Source organism: Saimiri boliviensis, chromosome 2 (genome assembly GCF_048565385.1).
Source record: "Saimiri boliviensis isolate mSaiBol1 chromosome 2, mSaiBol1.pri, whole genome shotgun sequence".
In the NCBI taxonomy this organism is placed as follows: Eukaryota; Metazoa; Chordata; class Mammalia; order Primates; family Cebidae; genus Saimiri; species Saimiri boliviensis.
The window spans coordinates 169,912,160-169,928,216 of record NC_133450.1 but is presented as its reverse complement, the minus strand read 5'-3'; the positions used below and the strand labels follow the sequence as shown (position 1 = coordinate 169,928,216).

The window sequence follows — 16,057 nt, the reverse complement described above, 5'->3', positions numbered from 1 at the left end:
AGTGGCACAATCATACCTCCTTTTAAATTTGAACTCTTGGGCTTAAGTGATTCTCCTACCTCCAGCTTCCTGAGTAGCTAAGATTACAGGCATGTGTTACCACACCCAGCTAATATTTTGTTTTACTGTTACTTTTCTCTGTGTTGCCCAGGCTGGTCTAGAACTCCTGCTCTCAAGTGATCCTCCTGTCTTGGCCTCCCTCAGTGCTAGGATTACAGGTGTGATCCACCACATCCAGCCTGACACTGTTTTGATCTACCAGTTGCGTTCTGATCAGTGATCAGTGGGTTTCTTCTTCGGGCTTAGGTTCTATATTCTTAGTCCTTCTGAATCTTAGCCTGAGGTCCTATGCTAGAGAAAGTTTAAGCCCAGAATGTTGTCTTACAGTTAAATTGTAGGCTGAAAAAATAAGATATGATTTAACTGCATACCCCGCCACGTAGCTTACCTTCCTGTGCTTCAGCTTTTATATTCATTTATTCTGCAGCAGTATGTGTAGCGTGCATCTTCATCTTTAGAGTGTTGGGTAATTTGTTTCTTTCTTTATCTGCTGTTTCTCACAGGGACTCCTGGTGAGCTTATTGTCACATCTATTTCACTTAATGGTCTTCCTGAACTCTTTGTGTTATCTGAGTGATTTTTCCTCTTGCTGCTTGGCATTGTATAACCACTGAAATTAGGCTGGAGTGCTATTGGGGCTTCCTTTTGGCTTGAAATCTGGCAGTGCTTGTACCTAGCCATGTCTCTGAGGAGTCCTCTGATGGAACTTCATTTCTCTTTATCTCCTCTCCCTCTCTCTGTTTTTTAAAACTTAGGTTGTATGTCGTTCTTTTCCAAGGTCTTTGTCCCTTCAACATTGCCGGACTGAAGCCACCAAAACACATACACTTCAGAACTGATCTGGGCTTGAGGCCAGCTTGACTGAGGAGACTGGAGCTAACATGGAAGTTAGTTTATTTAGGTTGTGACTTTCATAGTGTCAATCAGGCCGATACCTACCTGCACATTTAATATTTAAAAGTAAAATGGAAATTGCAGGTGGACCCTGGCTCTGCAGGAAGCATCCCTGACTATGAGCACTTTTCTTCATAATATGATTCTTTCCCCAGGTTACCATTTCTGTGCCTTTTCCTTTTTTCCTTTGTCTCCTTCCTACCACCCATTTCCCACGGCCATTCCTCTTCAAATATTTTCAAAGGTAGCTCTCATTTACAACTTGCAGCTTTTTCTGTCTTCTTTTCAGAAGTCTGGTCCCTAACAGCTTTTTTTTTTGTGTGTGTGGTCTCAGTAAACAAAGAACGCGTGTGTGCATGTGCGTGTGTGTGGTGTGTGTGTAGGAAGCCTGCCATATTTCCTCCCTGCTCCACAGAAAATGTGTTTTCTGGAAGCCCTTTTGACACTGAAGTGAATGCCCACGGCCCTCCCTTGCTGAATTCTCCTGGGGGGGGGGGGGGGGGGAGAGAGAGAGAGAGAGAGAGAGAGAGAGAGAGAGAGAGAGGCCTTTATACTTGTTGTCGTATCTTTTGTTTCTGCTGATTATACACAAAGTTAGTTGTAAATAGCTCTCTCAGACACCATGATTCCTTTGAGGTATGTATATACAGGAGAGTGGATATGTACTCAGCTTCCACTTGCCCTGGGGATTTCAGAGGGTCCCTTTCAAGGCCTCTGACTTCCTGTTACAGCTCCAGGATAATGGAATTTACATCAGTTGTAGACAGTTACTCCATAATTAAACCTGTGGCATAGTGGTTAGAAATATTAGCTGAACAGTTCACTGTTTTTTTTTTAAGTTAAATGATCTTAGTACTTTAAAAACAATATATGCAAGCATACACAAAGAATAAAAGTTAAGTACCTGCAATTAACATTTTGGAAGTCATAGTAAAACTTTGTACTGTATAGCATGTCATTAAAATAGGCACTGGGTGCTAGCACAGAGGAAAAGTGGGTAAAATGGAATCCCCCAAATCAGTTTAAAATTTATATTAAATAATGATTAGGTATACCCATATTTTATTATCCTAATTTATAATAGAGTAATAATAAGGAGTTAGACAATTGATATCTGCTGTTTCTTCAATCAGTTTTTGATTGCTTATAACTGGTTAATTCTGAGGCTTTTAAATCAAAAAGTGGAATGAAATGTGCTAAATTACAGCTAATTTGGTTATGAAATTTTCTCTCTATGTATTTTCCTTGGTACATTTTGATGAATTCAGAAAGAGATATGGTTTGCCTTTCCTTGTTAAAAATTTTCCCCATGACACTGATTGTGGTGCATGGGGTGGGAGTGTGATAGGTTTTTAGACCATGAACCCTTCAGCGAACTTCATGAACCAATTTTGATTTGAGTCCCTAGTTCCTCATTTTTGAAAATATGGGAGTCCACTTTCACAGATTCTTATGGATGTATTTTTCTGCTCAGAGATCCTAGCACTCTTAAGTTTGAAAATGTACCCATTTCCCTATTAGTTCCTTTTTTTGATTATGATTGTTGAAGTGTACTGATAGATTGCCACCGTTTCCTTCAAACTTACTCACAGACCTTTATGTTTTCTCTTAGAAACTGTGCATTTCTAAGTGTCTCAAGTTGTAGTTGCATGTTATTGTAGTTGTTTAACTTTCTCCTTTCCTCTGGAGAGTGTTTATAAAGTGCATTCTGTGACTGTGAAGATAAAAAGGAACTAGAAACTTAGTGTTTGTGATGTGTTCAAATAATATTAAGGTAAGTAGGAATTTGTTTTGTGTATGTGAGATTGGGTAAGGTTTACACTTAATTTGCAATATATGGCTTATCGAATCTGCCTTAATTAGTTTAGTCACATTCACTGAGGTTTTATAAGAAGGTTTGAGGGAGGATTCATTTTGATGTGGAAATTCTAAGATTAATTTTTTCTTTTCCCTTCTGTTGCTCCCTGGGGAGAATTACTGTTGCAGAACTCATGAGTGGCCCTCTGTACGTCAACTGAGGGGTACAATCAGCATTATTTCTGTGTGTGACACAACACAAATGTACAGTGTCTCTACTCTTCTCCCTGCCCGTTTCTTTCTCATTCCTCAGTTTAGAGGATAAATTCCCTTTTTTGGTGCTTATGTTGTCCTAGACCAAGGAACAAGTAGTAGGTCTTGATTTCTGTTAGCACTTTTTTCCTTTGTTGTCTTTTCTTGGTAATTTCTTTCAGATGAAACATCAACAAATGCCTCTAGAATGGATGCCACTAAATGTAGTTATTACATTAAAAAAAATTAACTTCTTTGATTTGTGTTCTCAACCTTCTTTTCTTTCTTATTCCTTAAATTTGAATCCAGGCTTTGCAACTTAGTAACACGTGATTCTGAGCTAGTTATTTATCTGCTCTAAGCCTCAGTTTTTTTGTTTGTAGAATGGAGATGCTCATAGTCCATAAGAGTATTAAGAGGAAAATGTGGGTTAATCTACACGCAAGATGCCCACATAATGACTGGTGCATTGGCCTCCACATGTGAAACTGTTGGGCAAAGAGTGGTTATGAACTTCAAAGATAGATCATACTGTGTCCATTTCACCTTATGAGCATATGAAAGAAGAATAAAAGACTTGAAAAGAATGAGAGAACTGGACCTAAATATGTTTGAAGTGTTGACTGAGTGCTTTTTTTTTCCCCCTTTCCAGTGATTTTCACTAGTGAACCTGCAAAGTGGAGTATACTGAACATTGTTTAAGTTTGGACAAGTGTACTGATTCTTGGGGGAAAAGAAAGAGGGAAACACCTTCTAAGTTAGCATACATGGCCGAAAACTGATGTCTGAACAAAGCAAATTGATTAGCATAGATGATCTTAATTGGTGTTTTTAAAAAGTCAAAGAAAACAAAACAGAGGAGTGCTTTGATAGGGAAAGAACACAAAGGTGAGATGATGCTTATTGAGGTTAGGGACCTATAGACAGATACATGATTAGTGAGGGTAGTATAAGTATGGAAATAATGAGAAACAATTAGAAACTTTTAAAAAGCAGAAAACATGTTTAGGTGGGATCTAAAACCTTGTTTAGTCTTTAAAAATTTGAAATGAAATAAGCAAGGAATAGTAGACAGTATTTAGGGATGATACTGACTAATTATAATAGCTTAATTTTGAAAAGAAATCTTAGTGGCTTTCAGTATAGAATTTTAGATATAGATAAATATTTATTAAATCATGACCTTGTTAGAACAGACATAGAAAGCAAGGTTTTAAGCTTAAAGGTAACATGTTTAAATGAGTAACTATTATTAACAAATACTGATAAATAAGTCTGCCTCTACTAGCCTACACTAGAAACAGGAAAAATAAATTTGAACAAATATTTTAAGGGTAGAAAGGAACTTAAGCATTGTAGAATGTATATTCCTTAATTCCTATGTAAGAAAATTAAAGAGGAAAAGAAAAAATTTATGTTACCAATGTGAAACAGAAATAATACCTGTTTTAGTCTTTTCCCCTTCTTGCATTTTCTTCTTTCTGTCCCCCTCCTCCTGCCCATGGATATTTATTAGATGCCTGCTGTGTGCCACATGCTGTGAATACAAGGGGAAACAAAATTTATGTCACTCTTTTCTTCTTGGAATTTACCTTCTGGTAGTTAACAAACTTTGTTATATGGTATTCACTGTTTTTTTGGCATACTAAGTGTCACATACATGTCAAGCCATGATGACCTGTTGTAGACCCGCAGTTTGGATTTCCCCTCTCTCCCTGGGTCACGTGTGACTGTGTGCAGTTCTCAGCAGCCTCCATATACGTCATCTAACGTGGCTGTATTCCCTCAGGTTCCATTGGCATGTACTGGCAGAGTGCTGAGGGCAGACTTCTGCCCAAACCTGGAGGAGCCAGACCACAGGCTGGAAGTCCAGGTTGGAGTCTTAACTGTTTTCTCAGCTGGGGGTGGTGTCACAGAAACGGTGGTTCCGGAAAGCCATTTGGGTATATCAGTGCCATCAGGAAATGACAACCATTGAGACAGGTGTAAAGAGGGACTGGTGTAGCATATGTTCTGCCAAAGGTCCTTTTCAGGATGAGTTGTCTGTAACTGTATAGATCATTCATTTGTTCAGTTAAGACATACATACATACTTTAGTGAGTTAAGAACATGGTCTCTGAAGGTTGACTGCTTAGAGTTGACAAAAAGTTGCTGTGAGACCTTTGGCAAGTCACTTAATTTAAGTGAGTCTTAGGTTTCTCTTCTGTAAGAAGGAGATTTACCACACAATGCGATGATGAGAATTCAAGGAACCTAAGATATATTCAGCAGTTAGTACAGGGCCTGGGACATAACAGGACCTGGTAAATATTAGCTCTCATCTTCTAACACTTTGACGATCATGTGCTAAGCACTGTGATAGGTACGCGGGGATAGATGTGAGTAAGTTGTGCTCCCTACATTATGGTCTCCCAGCTCAGGAGAGCAGCAGCCATTCAATGGGGTGCTTTATAAGAAAAGTAGGACTTCATGATAAATATCTTTTTTCTTTGTGGGTTGGAAGATACGTCTTGTGGTGTAATAAAAGGGTATTAGCAAAGTACATTTTTTGGGGTGAAACTGTTGGATTGAAGTCGAGTTCATTTTGTATGGTCTTGAGGCATTAGAAGTGGTTTGGTTTATTGCAAATTAAAAATGTAAATATGACATCTTGGCTAAAGGCATGTCTCCACTTCATGTACCTTATAATATTTAAGGAATGTATGTGCCAATGCAAAGATGCTGAAGTTTCAACATGGATAGCATTCCCTAGCATGAGGAAACTCAATACTGTTTTTTTAGAACCTCTATTTGGCATCATTTTCTAAATTTTCAGGCTTATAATATGAGCATAGTAGCTCAGTTTTAAAACCTTTTTACTGATTTAGAACCACAAATGAGAAAAGAGAACCATTAAAAAAATGGACTTTCTACCCAGTGAGAATGAGGGTAGAAGTGGTGGTAGGAGGAGGTTTCAGTTTTTATGGCACTGAAGGGTTTGCCATCTCTAGCACACCTGTTCTTGGCCTAGGGAAGACCACCTGAGCTCTGCTGTTCCCCAAACTGGTACTATGTGGGTGGTGTATGGCTGTGATAACAACAGAAAAGCAGGTGAGACACATACGAGATGTGATCATGTATTTCCTAGTTCTGGAAAGCTAACAGCTTGTGTGTGACACGCAAATGCAGAGTGATGGAAGACTTTTTGTGGAGAGTAGTCTGATCCTTGACCTTTTTGAGTAGGATGAGTTATGTTCTTCAAACACATCACCTGGAATGTTCTGTCATGGGTGATTGTTGGAAATCTGTTTTTGAACCTTGAGTTATGGTGAAAAGAAAAATGGGTTTTGCAGATGTGTGAAATAAAACGGGAAAAAAAAACCTATCGAACACATTATTTTGACATACTATGGTAGAAAATGTAGCAAATGTTATGTTTACAGGTTAAAGTAACATTCTGGTTGTAGATAAACCAGATTGTGGGGTTGACAGTTCAGCAAGGACCTTGCAAAGAAGAGCAAGTTCCTGGACAAAGTAATGAAAGTGATCATGTTATTGGATTTCTCATTGCGTAACACCATTTTGGTGGACTGTGTGGAAAGATGATTAACTATGGATAGTTGGTGAAGTAACTGGGACCCACTTGAACCATTTCTTCCTCTCTTCTTTTAACTATGGTTTCTTTACGTTTTAGAAATACCTAGTACATATCCACATTATGTCAGTCATAGTAAACTTGATGCTTAATATACTTTTTACAAAGCTAACTATTTCAGGAGTATTTTTTTTTAGCTTAGATTGCTTTCTTTCTTGCCATGGCATGTGTCCTAGTCCTTTTAGAGTTTTTCCGAGAGAATGAGCCATTTCTTACTTTTCAGCACAGCTTTGTACTCTAGGGAACTCACTATATGACTTGCCAGTCATCTTCTCCTTTCCTGCTTGTATCACAGGCTTTCCCCAAGGGCAACGCATTATCATCACTAGAGAATTTGCTGTTTGGCCTCTTGATTCTGAGAATAACCTCCCATACACCTCAATTTAGGAGCAACAGTTTGTTTATATTCTTTCTTAGAAAGGATTTTTGTTTAGACATACAGCCCTCAAATCTGGTTTACTTTTATATTTTTGCTGACAAATTCTGGTGACTGGTGGAGCCCCTTTCTGCTCTTTGCCATCTTCCTTTTCAACCTTTGCCTTTTTTCCTAAAATTTCAGATTTCTTAGCAGCTTTCTTTCTGAATAATCCCGAGATCCCCTACTCTGTTCTATGAATGTATCTTAGGTTTTGAAATGACTATCATCCTTCAAGTCTGTGCCTGACTTGACTTTTGCAAGGCCCTCTGCTGTGTTTTGTGTTAATACTGCTTGATTCAGAAAAATAACTGGAAGTCAATATTTTGATACTCTTAACTTCCTTTACTCTCTTCAGTGGCTTTTGAAGTGGGTACTCCAGTTTGGGAGGTTAACTGATGAATAGTAGCAAAGAATTAAACTCTTACACAATCATCTTCTAAGAAATGGCTGTTCTAATTTAGACTCTCCTTAATTGCTGACATTTATCAGAGAAAAGTTACTCTGTTAGTTCAGTTACACCTCATCCTGTATTAAGTTGTTACATTTAGCTCAGCACAATTCTTTTCTTGGTTCGGAATTCACCATGTGGGGTTTGACTGGGGTTTGACTCGGTATTTTTCACCACTGAAGTGCTTAGAAAATTAGAGTAAATAATGAACCGATATTTCAATACTAGATTAGACACAATTTACTGTGATGTTTTATAAACCACAGACTCCTTTCTTCTGTGAATGTGTGAAGGATCACTTTTTTTCCAGACATACTGGGGTGCAAGTGTAAATTTCCATAAAATTTAAATGAGGTGCTTCCTGTAATTAATGAACAATTGTGGCTGCTCTCTGGTCTGCATTGTAATTAACCGTGATCAGGCTTGTTTAGTGATGACACTGTTCCTGTAATAATTTGACAAGCTACTGTGAATTTGCCAGGTTATTAAACAACATGCAGCATTCACTTCTGGAATCACAGGGATGAGCTTGGCTGCTGCTGCTAGTTAAATGCAGCATCAGGGTGAACCAAAAGCTGCTCATCGAAGTCTGTCGATCACTGTGAACAGATTTAAATTCCTATGATGTTGGAGAAGTTAATTAATTTTGTATAGGGTATCTTAAAAACTTTTTATTACATGATAAACCTACTGGGGCAAAGCTGGTCATGTTTATGAACTCACAGTGAAGCCAGCAAATTCTCTATATTTTTAACACCGGTATGAACTAAACAAAATCTGAGGTTGCCCTTACCGCCTTTTTAAGTAGGTATAATTTTTTTTTTTTTAAAAAAGGTTGTTTCCTTCACAGATTCATCCACAACATCTCCTCAAATTTAAGTTCACTCTCTCTTTTTCTCCTGTTCCAAACAGATGACCTTGTGCCAAACAAAGTCGTGTTGCAGGTAGAGGAATCTAAGTGGACCAGTAGCCTTATATCCTTGGTCACCAGTGCACCAGCCCCCCAGCCCCCTCCTTCAGGTTGAGAACTGTTCAAAACGTTACTGTCTAGTTACTGTGGTGTCTTTCATTCAGATTCTGTTTATTGACTAAACCACAAGGATTCCTGCCCAAAGTACCAGGCGGTCTATGCTTGACTGATTTTGATTTTCTAACATCAGCCCTGGGGTTTATTTGAAAAATGTACATACACTGCAGCTTTAACAAGTCAAGTGACTGCATGTTTTTGACCATGGAGTAGAGTATATCTGAAGATCATTACATTTAGTGGGGGGAATGGAGGGGTACAGCATAAGTGTAGTAGTCATTGTACCATTGCAGATTGAGTGTGTGTGTGTGTGTCTGTCTGTGTGTGTGTGTGTGTGTGTGTGTGTGTGACACATGGTTTTTGTCTTTTCATCTTCTCCAAGAGCCAGAAAGTTTCCTGCAGTTCTCTTTCCAGCTATTGACAAATGATTGCCAGATGTGAGATCTTTGCAGTGCTCTTTCCCTCAGCAAACCTGCAGCGATGGGATATTTGATTCTCCCTTGCCCATTTCATCTCCTTTCCACATCTGCCAGGGACACACAAGCAATACATCCCTACATGAGAGTTTAAAGTTTATTCAGCTCCTTTTTCCCCTCTGATAAAATGTTTGGAGACAACAGAATGAGGTCCATATGACTCTCTCCTGACTTCACTGTATGAAATTAATTGTTTATTTTACTTATCTACCTCTCAGTAATTGAACGATTTCATTTTAGTTTTGGTCCATGGAAAATTTGACGTAACTCTGGGAGTGCTAAGAGTTTCCCATTGTCTGCTTGCTGCAAGTATGCCACCATTATAGCTTCCCTTTGACTGCCTCAATTCTAAAAACTAGACTGTTGGTTTCATAGGACTTCCCAGTAAGGTAATTTCAATAAACAACTGTCAAAATATTAAGTGTGGAGTGTCTGGTAAAATTCAGTAGTCATTTAGAACTTAAAAAGCCATCTACGAGGGAGAACATTCAAGTTGTTTGGTTTGGTTCGTATACTTTGTGTTCGTGTCCATTGTCAAAATTGATATGGATGAGGCTCTAGTTTTAATCACAAGTAGCTTAGAAAAGAGAAAGTACACTGAATTTTGGAGGAATCTGGTTAGCCTGTGTGGGCCACACACATAATCACTAACATGCACAAGAAGCCTTTTGCATCTGCTTGGAATCTGTATTGATACTGATTTTTTTTTCCTCATTTCAGTTGGAAAATATTTTCCAAAATGCCCTTATAGCTCATGTTCATACTATAGGGTGGGCTGACACAGGTGGCCTGTCTGTTTTCCTATTACACTTTTTGGCAAATGGAAAGGCCCCTTATTCCCAGAATAAGAGCAACTTTTTTTAAAAACATTTAAAAAATAATCCATAAAATGTCTGCCACATGTTCTCTAGTTTATGGAAATGTTTTCCAAATTAGAGTTGTGGAATTGGATTCTTATTCTAAAAGTGTTAGTGTGTTTACTATTTCTGCTACCTTCTTAGCTTCCTGTGGTTATGTGAATTTATATTTTATATGAAATTAAAATGAGGAATATAATTATTTCTGAATTCCTGCACTGAAAAAATTTTTTGTTATTAAAGGAGGTAAATGATTATACCTTCACATAGACAAAGTGTGAAGTCTGTTTTTAATGTTTTATCAAAAAGATTAACAGAACAACAGTGACAAACAAACCAAGCAAGAACAACAAACAAAAGTCCCTGAAAAGATTAAATCCTCCTAAACCTAGGTAAATGGTGCAAAGTCATTTACCATGCGTTGCCAAAATGTTGTATGTTTCTATTGGAAGTTTTTATTGAATAGGATAGAAGATAATTACAGTTGAACATGAGGACAATGATTTCTAACTGTTTACTCTTAAAAACAAGATGAAGATCATGACGGAGGGTTAAGTTTAAATAACATTCCCCCTATGCAAAACAAAATTGCTAAAAACCAAACAGATCCCTTTGAAAAAGTTTATATGATTATTGTTCTGACTTTCCCCGAGGACTGACGCCATGGTAGGCACCCCGTGGATGCCAGTGGTGGAAGGTGGAGGCAAAGAGCTCTTTCATAAAACAACAAGGTTAGGAACTCCTCTGGCAGGAGCCAAGTTCCTCTGAGTTTAGATCACTTCACATAATTTGCCCTCGCTAATGCATTTGCTGGTTTCTCATGCCTTCCTGCCTTTTCCTCTCCATGGTTACTCTGGGAGGCAGAGAGGTGCTAAGCAGTGGAGGTGTCATCCGGCCCGCGTACCTAGGGAACGTCCTTCAGAGGACGACTTGTCACCAGCCGTCAAAGAAGAGAGTGGCTTTGTGGTCTCTGAACATCTGGCAGCGCTGCACAGGAAGCTGAGGGGGTGTCATTAATTGTGATGAAATAATTTAAACCATCAGGAATAAATGAGGCTGTTAAGCTAAGTTCAGATTCCATTTGCCATGCACATGTGTCTAGCAGCCTGTGTGCAGTTAAAAAAAAATTGAATTATATTAGCTCATGAGTAGAAGTGAAACAGATACTGTAAATGAAACAAGTTGCTGTATAGTGATGACATCGTGTTGAACCACTTCACAGAATTACAGTTTGTAGGATCAATATATCGAAAGTGGTATATTATTTAATGAATTTCTATGGTATTGAATATGGTAAGGACCAGTGGTTTATGGGTGTGTAGAGAGGATGGGTGGGTGGATGGGTGGAAAGAAACAAGCTACTAGGTAAAGGTACAGTGAGATGGGTGGGAGGTGCTTTCCCAGCCTGAACTGAGGCACAGTGTACCTTTCTACAGAGTCTGACTGTGATTGCAGTATTAGGTGCCCTTGCTCTGCGTACATAGTGCAGCTTGGAGGACAATTTCTCTCTGATGACCAACTATGAATGTTCCTTTGAGAACTTCTGACACTTTGGGCACATCCATGTTGTTTTCTTGCTATTAAAAACAACTATCTTGGGTGACAGAAGATTACTCCTCAAGCAATGAACATATTTTTAAGGTTTTGAACTATTAGTGAACACTGATTTCGATGGTAATTTTCAGGAACTATGGAAGGAGACATCTCAATTTCTTTACAAAGGAAACACTGTCAGGTTTGGAATGTCAGGGTAGCTCTGAGGTTTTGTGCACTAAACTGAGCAATGGTCTGTAGGTTCCAAAGTATATTTGTAAAGTAAAAGCCATTACTTTACTTGTAAATGAAACTTTCAAACTTGAACTTTTATTTTAAAATAATCATGGAAATTTGAAAGAGAGAGAGAGATGAGAGAGAGAGAGACAAGAGAGAGAGAGAGACAAGAGAACAGATACAAGTGATGGTCTGGAACTCTGTCCAGAGTTGGGCAAAAGTTGTTTTGCTACAAATATTTTATCTCCCTTTGTCCCTTCATCGTTTCCTTACCCCACTGCTTTTCTCTTTCACTGGCGCGTGCTGCTTTTTTCCTTCCTCTCTTTGTCTTTCCTTCATTCTCACTTTTATTTTGCATCCTCTTAATTTTGTTCTCTTTACAATTGATTCTCATCTTCTACCCTAATAGAAAGTGAACTGAAATTTCATTTTCATTTATGTGTTGGTTTTTCTGCTACTAGTTAACAGATTCATACCTACAATTACTTAGTTTGTAAAATTATAAAATGTAGGTTTCATTTTTATATAAAGTTGTGTGACCATTGGTGAATTTTTTAAAAGAATGCAATTAAGCCTTGATTGAGCTTTTTAAAAGCAGTGCAGAATACTCGCTGAGTTATCCTCTTCCCTGGACCTGAATGCAATTGGCATTGGTAAAAGTCAGCCAGAAGTTTGTGGCTCTGGGATACCCTCTCCCTTCTTACTCTGGACATTGGAGGAAGACATTTAGGTTGAATCACTTGTGTTTCCTAACTTTAGATGTGTTTGAAGTTGAATAGAATGACCAGTAGTCGGGATATTGCTACTGTGTGTGTGTGTGTGTGTGTGTGTGTGTGTGTGTTTGTGTGTGTGTGTGTGTGTCCTTTTTTTTTTTTTTTTTTTTTTGAGATGGAATCTCTCTGTTGCCCAGGTTGGAGTGCAGTGGCGAGATCTCGGCTCACTGTAACCTCCACCTCTCAGGTTCAAGCGATTCTCTTGCCTCAGCCTCCTGAGTAGCTGAGACTACAGGCATGTACCACTGTGCCCAGCTAATTTTTGTATTTTTAGTAGAGACAGAGTTTCACCATTGGCTGGGCTGGTCTCGAACTCCTAACCTCAAGTAATCCACCAACCTCAGCCACCCAAAGTGCTGGGATTATAGGTGTGAGCCCCCGCACCTGGTCATATGTGTTTTTATCTTTCAGCTTTGTTTTAGTTGATGGAGAGTATAGAAAGATGAATTCTTCAGCCTATCTCTTGGCTCTGTTGGACAGATTGAAGGAGATGGTGCTTGTGTATAAGGCACTCTGCCTAGCACAAAACTAATAGTGAATGCATTGTTGTTACTGTGTAAATTATTTTTACTAGCTTTTGGTGGCCAAGCAGATAAAAATTAGACAGAATATTTTTCTGAAATTTTTGCATATCTTGAAAAATTAAATATTGTTCATCTAAGAATAGTTTTATAATTTTTCCCTAGAATAAGGAATCCAAGGTGAACATAGAACATTTTGGAACAAGATAACTATTTCCCTCCCTCCCTCCACATTGTGTAGTACATTTGTGTCTCAAAACAAATAAGAAAATGATAATATATTAACCAATGACTTGCGCTTTCTTTCAGAAGTGTGTTAGTAAATATTTACAGGGAAAAAAACAGTTTCATGAACTTGTTTTTTTCCCCTCTCCCTTGTTCTTACTTTAGTGTGGTGTGAACTGGATGCCCCTACGTATTTTCGAGATCTTCTTTATTCTGCTATTGCTGTTAACTTAGCATCTGCCTAGGTAGCATTAAATTTGTGAATTCCTTTCTCATTTTCTATATTTCAGATACATTGTCAATTAAGTAAACTTCGGTTAATGGCCTGAGAACCTAACTACATTTCTACATTCTCTCTCAATACGAATATTTCTGTGAGAGAATGTTACCTAGATTTTGGACAACGAACTTAACATGAGCTGTTCATGTTGGCAACTGTCAGTATTAATATAAGAAGTATTAAATAGATGCTTATATTTACTTATGTATATTCCTAAGCCATAGCAGCTTCATAGAAGCAGGAAAAAAATAGAGAAAAATAAAATAATTATTGGCTTAAATAGAATTATGTGTTTGTATTTGGGTGTGTGCCTATGCATGGATTTTGTATGTACATACACACATGTCATATATGTATATATGTCCATATTTTTATAAGTTTATAAGAATAGCTAGTGATACTGTATTTGAGTATTTTGTTGGAGTTAGTCATAATTAGTAATTTATATTAAGAGCACATACTCTCTGCTACATGTACACAAAGGAAAAGAAAAATCTTTTTGTTTGAGTAGATAATAGAATCTCAATTTATGTTTTTGATTCTTCAGGATCAGTATTTTTTCTTTTCATATGTTTTCAAAATTAAAAGCTGGAAATTACTTCTTCTTCTTCTTTTTTTTTTTTTTTTTTTTTTTGAGATGGAGTCTTGCTTTGCTTTGTTGCCCAGGCTGGAGTATAATGGCATGATCTTGGCTCACTGCAATCTCTGCCTCCCAGGCTCAAGCAATTCTCTTGCCTCCTGAGTAGCTGAGATAACAGGCACCTGCCACTATGCCCGGCTAATTTTTTGTATTTTTAGTAGAGACAGGGTTTCACCGTGTTGGTTAGGCTGGTCTCAAACTGCTGACCTCAAGTGATCTGCCTTGGCCTCCCAAAGTGCTGGGATTACAGGCATGTGCCACTGAACCTGGCCAAGCTGGAAATTATCTTAAGTTATGTAACCCATTATCTTTACTGATTTGTAAACTAAGGCAGAGAACTTTTAAGACTTACTTAACCAAAATCACGTAGTTAGTAACACACTCTTCACTGCTAATGTGTCAGAATCTTTAAGATACTATTTACTGGGTTTTATTCCTTTAGAGTAACAAGTGTTATTTAGCAGTATTCTAAATTTTTTCTTTTCATCGAAAATTAGGCCAGGCATAGTGGCTTATGTCTGTAATCCCAGCATTTTGGAAAGTGAGCAAGGCAGGCAGGTCACTTGAGCCCAGGAGTTCAAGACCAGCCTGAGAAACATGATAAAATGCTGTTTCTACTAAAAATAAAAATATAAAAATTAGCTGGGTGTGGTGAGATGTGCTTGTAGTCCCAGTTATTCTGGAGGCTGAGGTGAGAGAATCGCCTGAGCTGAGAGGCAGAGGTTGTGGTGAGTCAAGATCACATCACCACACCACCGAACTCCAGCCTGGGTGACACAGTGAGAGTCTCTCTCAAAAAAAAAAAAAAAAACGAAAATTTTCTTTTGTTTTATATGATTCAAGTGGACATAAATAAACGATATAAGTATCAGTCGGACCTCAGTAAAGCTGGGGTAAAGGTGAGGAAGAATGCAAGGAGGCTACATTTTTAGGCACTAAGTTGTCTTAGCAGGTTTCCCTATGAAAATAGCATATCTTTCTGCACCATGTGTGAAATGTGCTAACTTGAGGCTAAGAAATGCAATATTTGGGTCTTGCTTTTATTTTTTCCGTTTTCCTTTTCTAGTGTCAGTTTGTATAGAATTTAGGTGTTGTTCAAATGCAGATTCTTAAAATTTTAAGAATCAGAAATATTCCCATCCAATAATCTGTTTCAAAACTGCCATTATAGACAACTGAATAATGGAATTGCCCAAGAACACAAAAGTGTAAATCTTTAATGTTCAGTGAGTGCCAGTGGAATTTCAAGGAGCATAGACGCAGACCAATTCCCCTTGAAATCGTTATAAAAACCATCTTTAAGTGCCTTTTTGGGTATGGTACTATGTTTGCATCTTACAGAAAGTTAGCTAAATAGATAGAATCTTTGCCCTTTAGGAATTTATAATAAAAAACAGATAATATAGCTGACATCTGTTATTGTATTAAGGTTCTACAAATCAACATCGATCAGATCCATAAATAAAAGTTTGATATCAAAGACAAGTAAAAACCTTTTTACTTGCCTGATTGAATAAACACACATCGTCATCCTTACACTGAGACTATCCATACAAGTTGTAAAATGACTAAATTAAAATAATCCTGGCACCAGGATATTCCTTTAGATCGTTATTTTTTTAGGGGGTTTTAAAAGAGTGTTGGCATTACTGTGATATCACTGATGGTGTATTATAAGTAGGTCTGGATTCAGAGATGTTTTTATCTTTTTGGCTAGGAAATTGGGATGAGACGAAATTTCCTCCATCTCTGGAATTTCCTTATTTCTGACTATTCACTGGTAGTACTTGCTGTTATAAACAAGAATTCTATGGGGGCAGTTTTAAAAATATTATCCAAACTCTCACCGTGTGGGGAAATAATATATTTTTAAAACTAGCTGTTCCCTGAGCCTCTAGGAACTGCATTAAGACAAGGATGAGGATATAAAATTGATGCTGTAATGAAATGAACTTACATGTCTAAAAGGCTTTGAGTGGAATAT

General features: G+C 37.8%; 1 protein-coding gene across 6 annotated transcripts in view; it reads left to right on the top strand.

The window, feature by feature from the left end:
- BNC2 (basonuclin zinc finger protein 2) overlaps positions 1-16,057 on the top strand; it is a 450,289-nt gene that overhangs the window by 183,030 nt on the left and 251,202 nt on the right. For 4 of the 6 annotated variants that reach the window (XM_074394875.1, XM_074394876.1, XM_074394879.1 and 1 more), the window contains one exon: positions 4,793-4,876. The exons of the other annotated variants lie outside the window; for them this stretch is intronic. In XM_074394875.1, the coding sequence (XP_074250976.1) occupies positions 4,793-4,876 (84 nt within the window). The remainder of the gene's footprint in view (positions 1-4,792; positions 4,877-16,057) is intronic. 6 annotated transcript variants of the gene reach the window in all.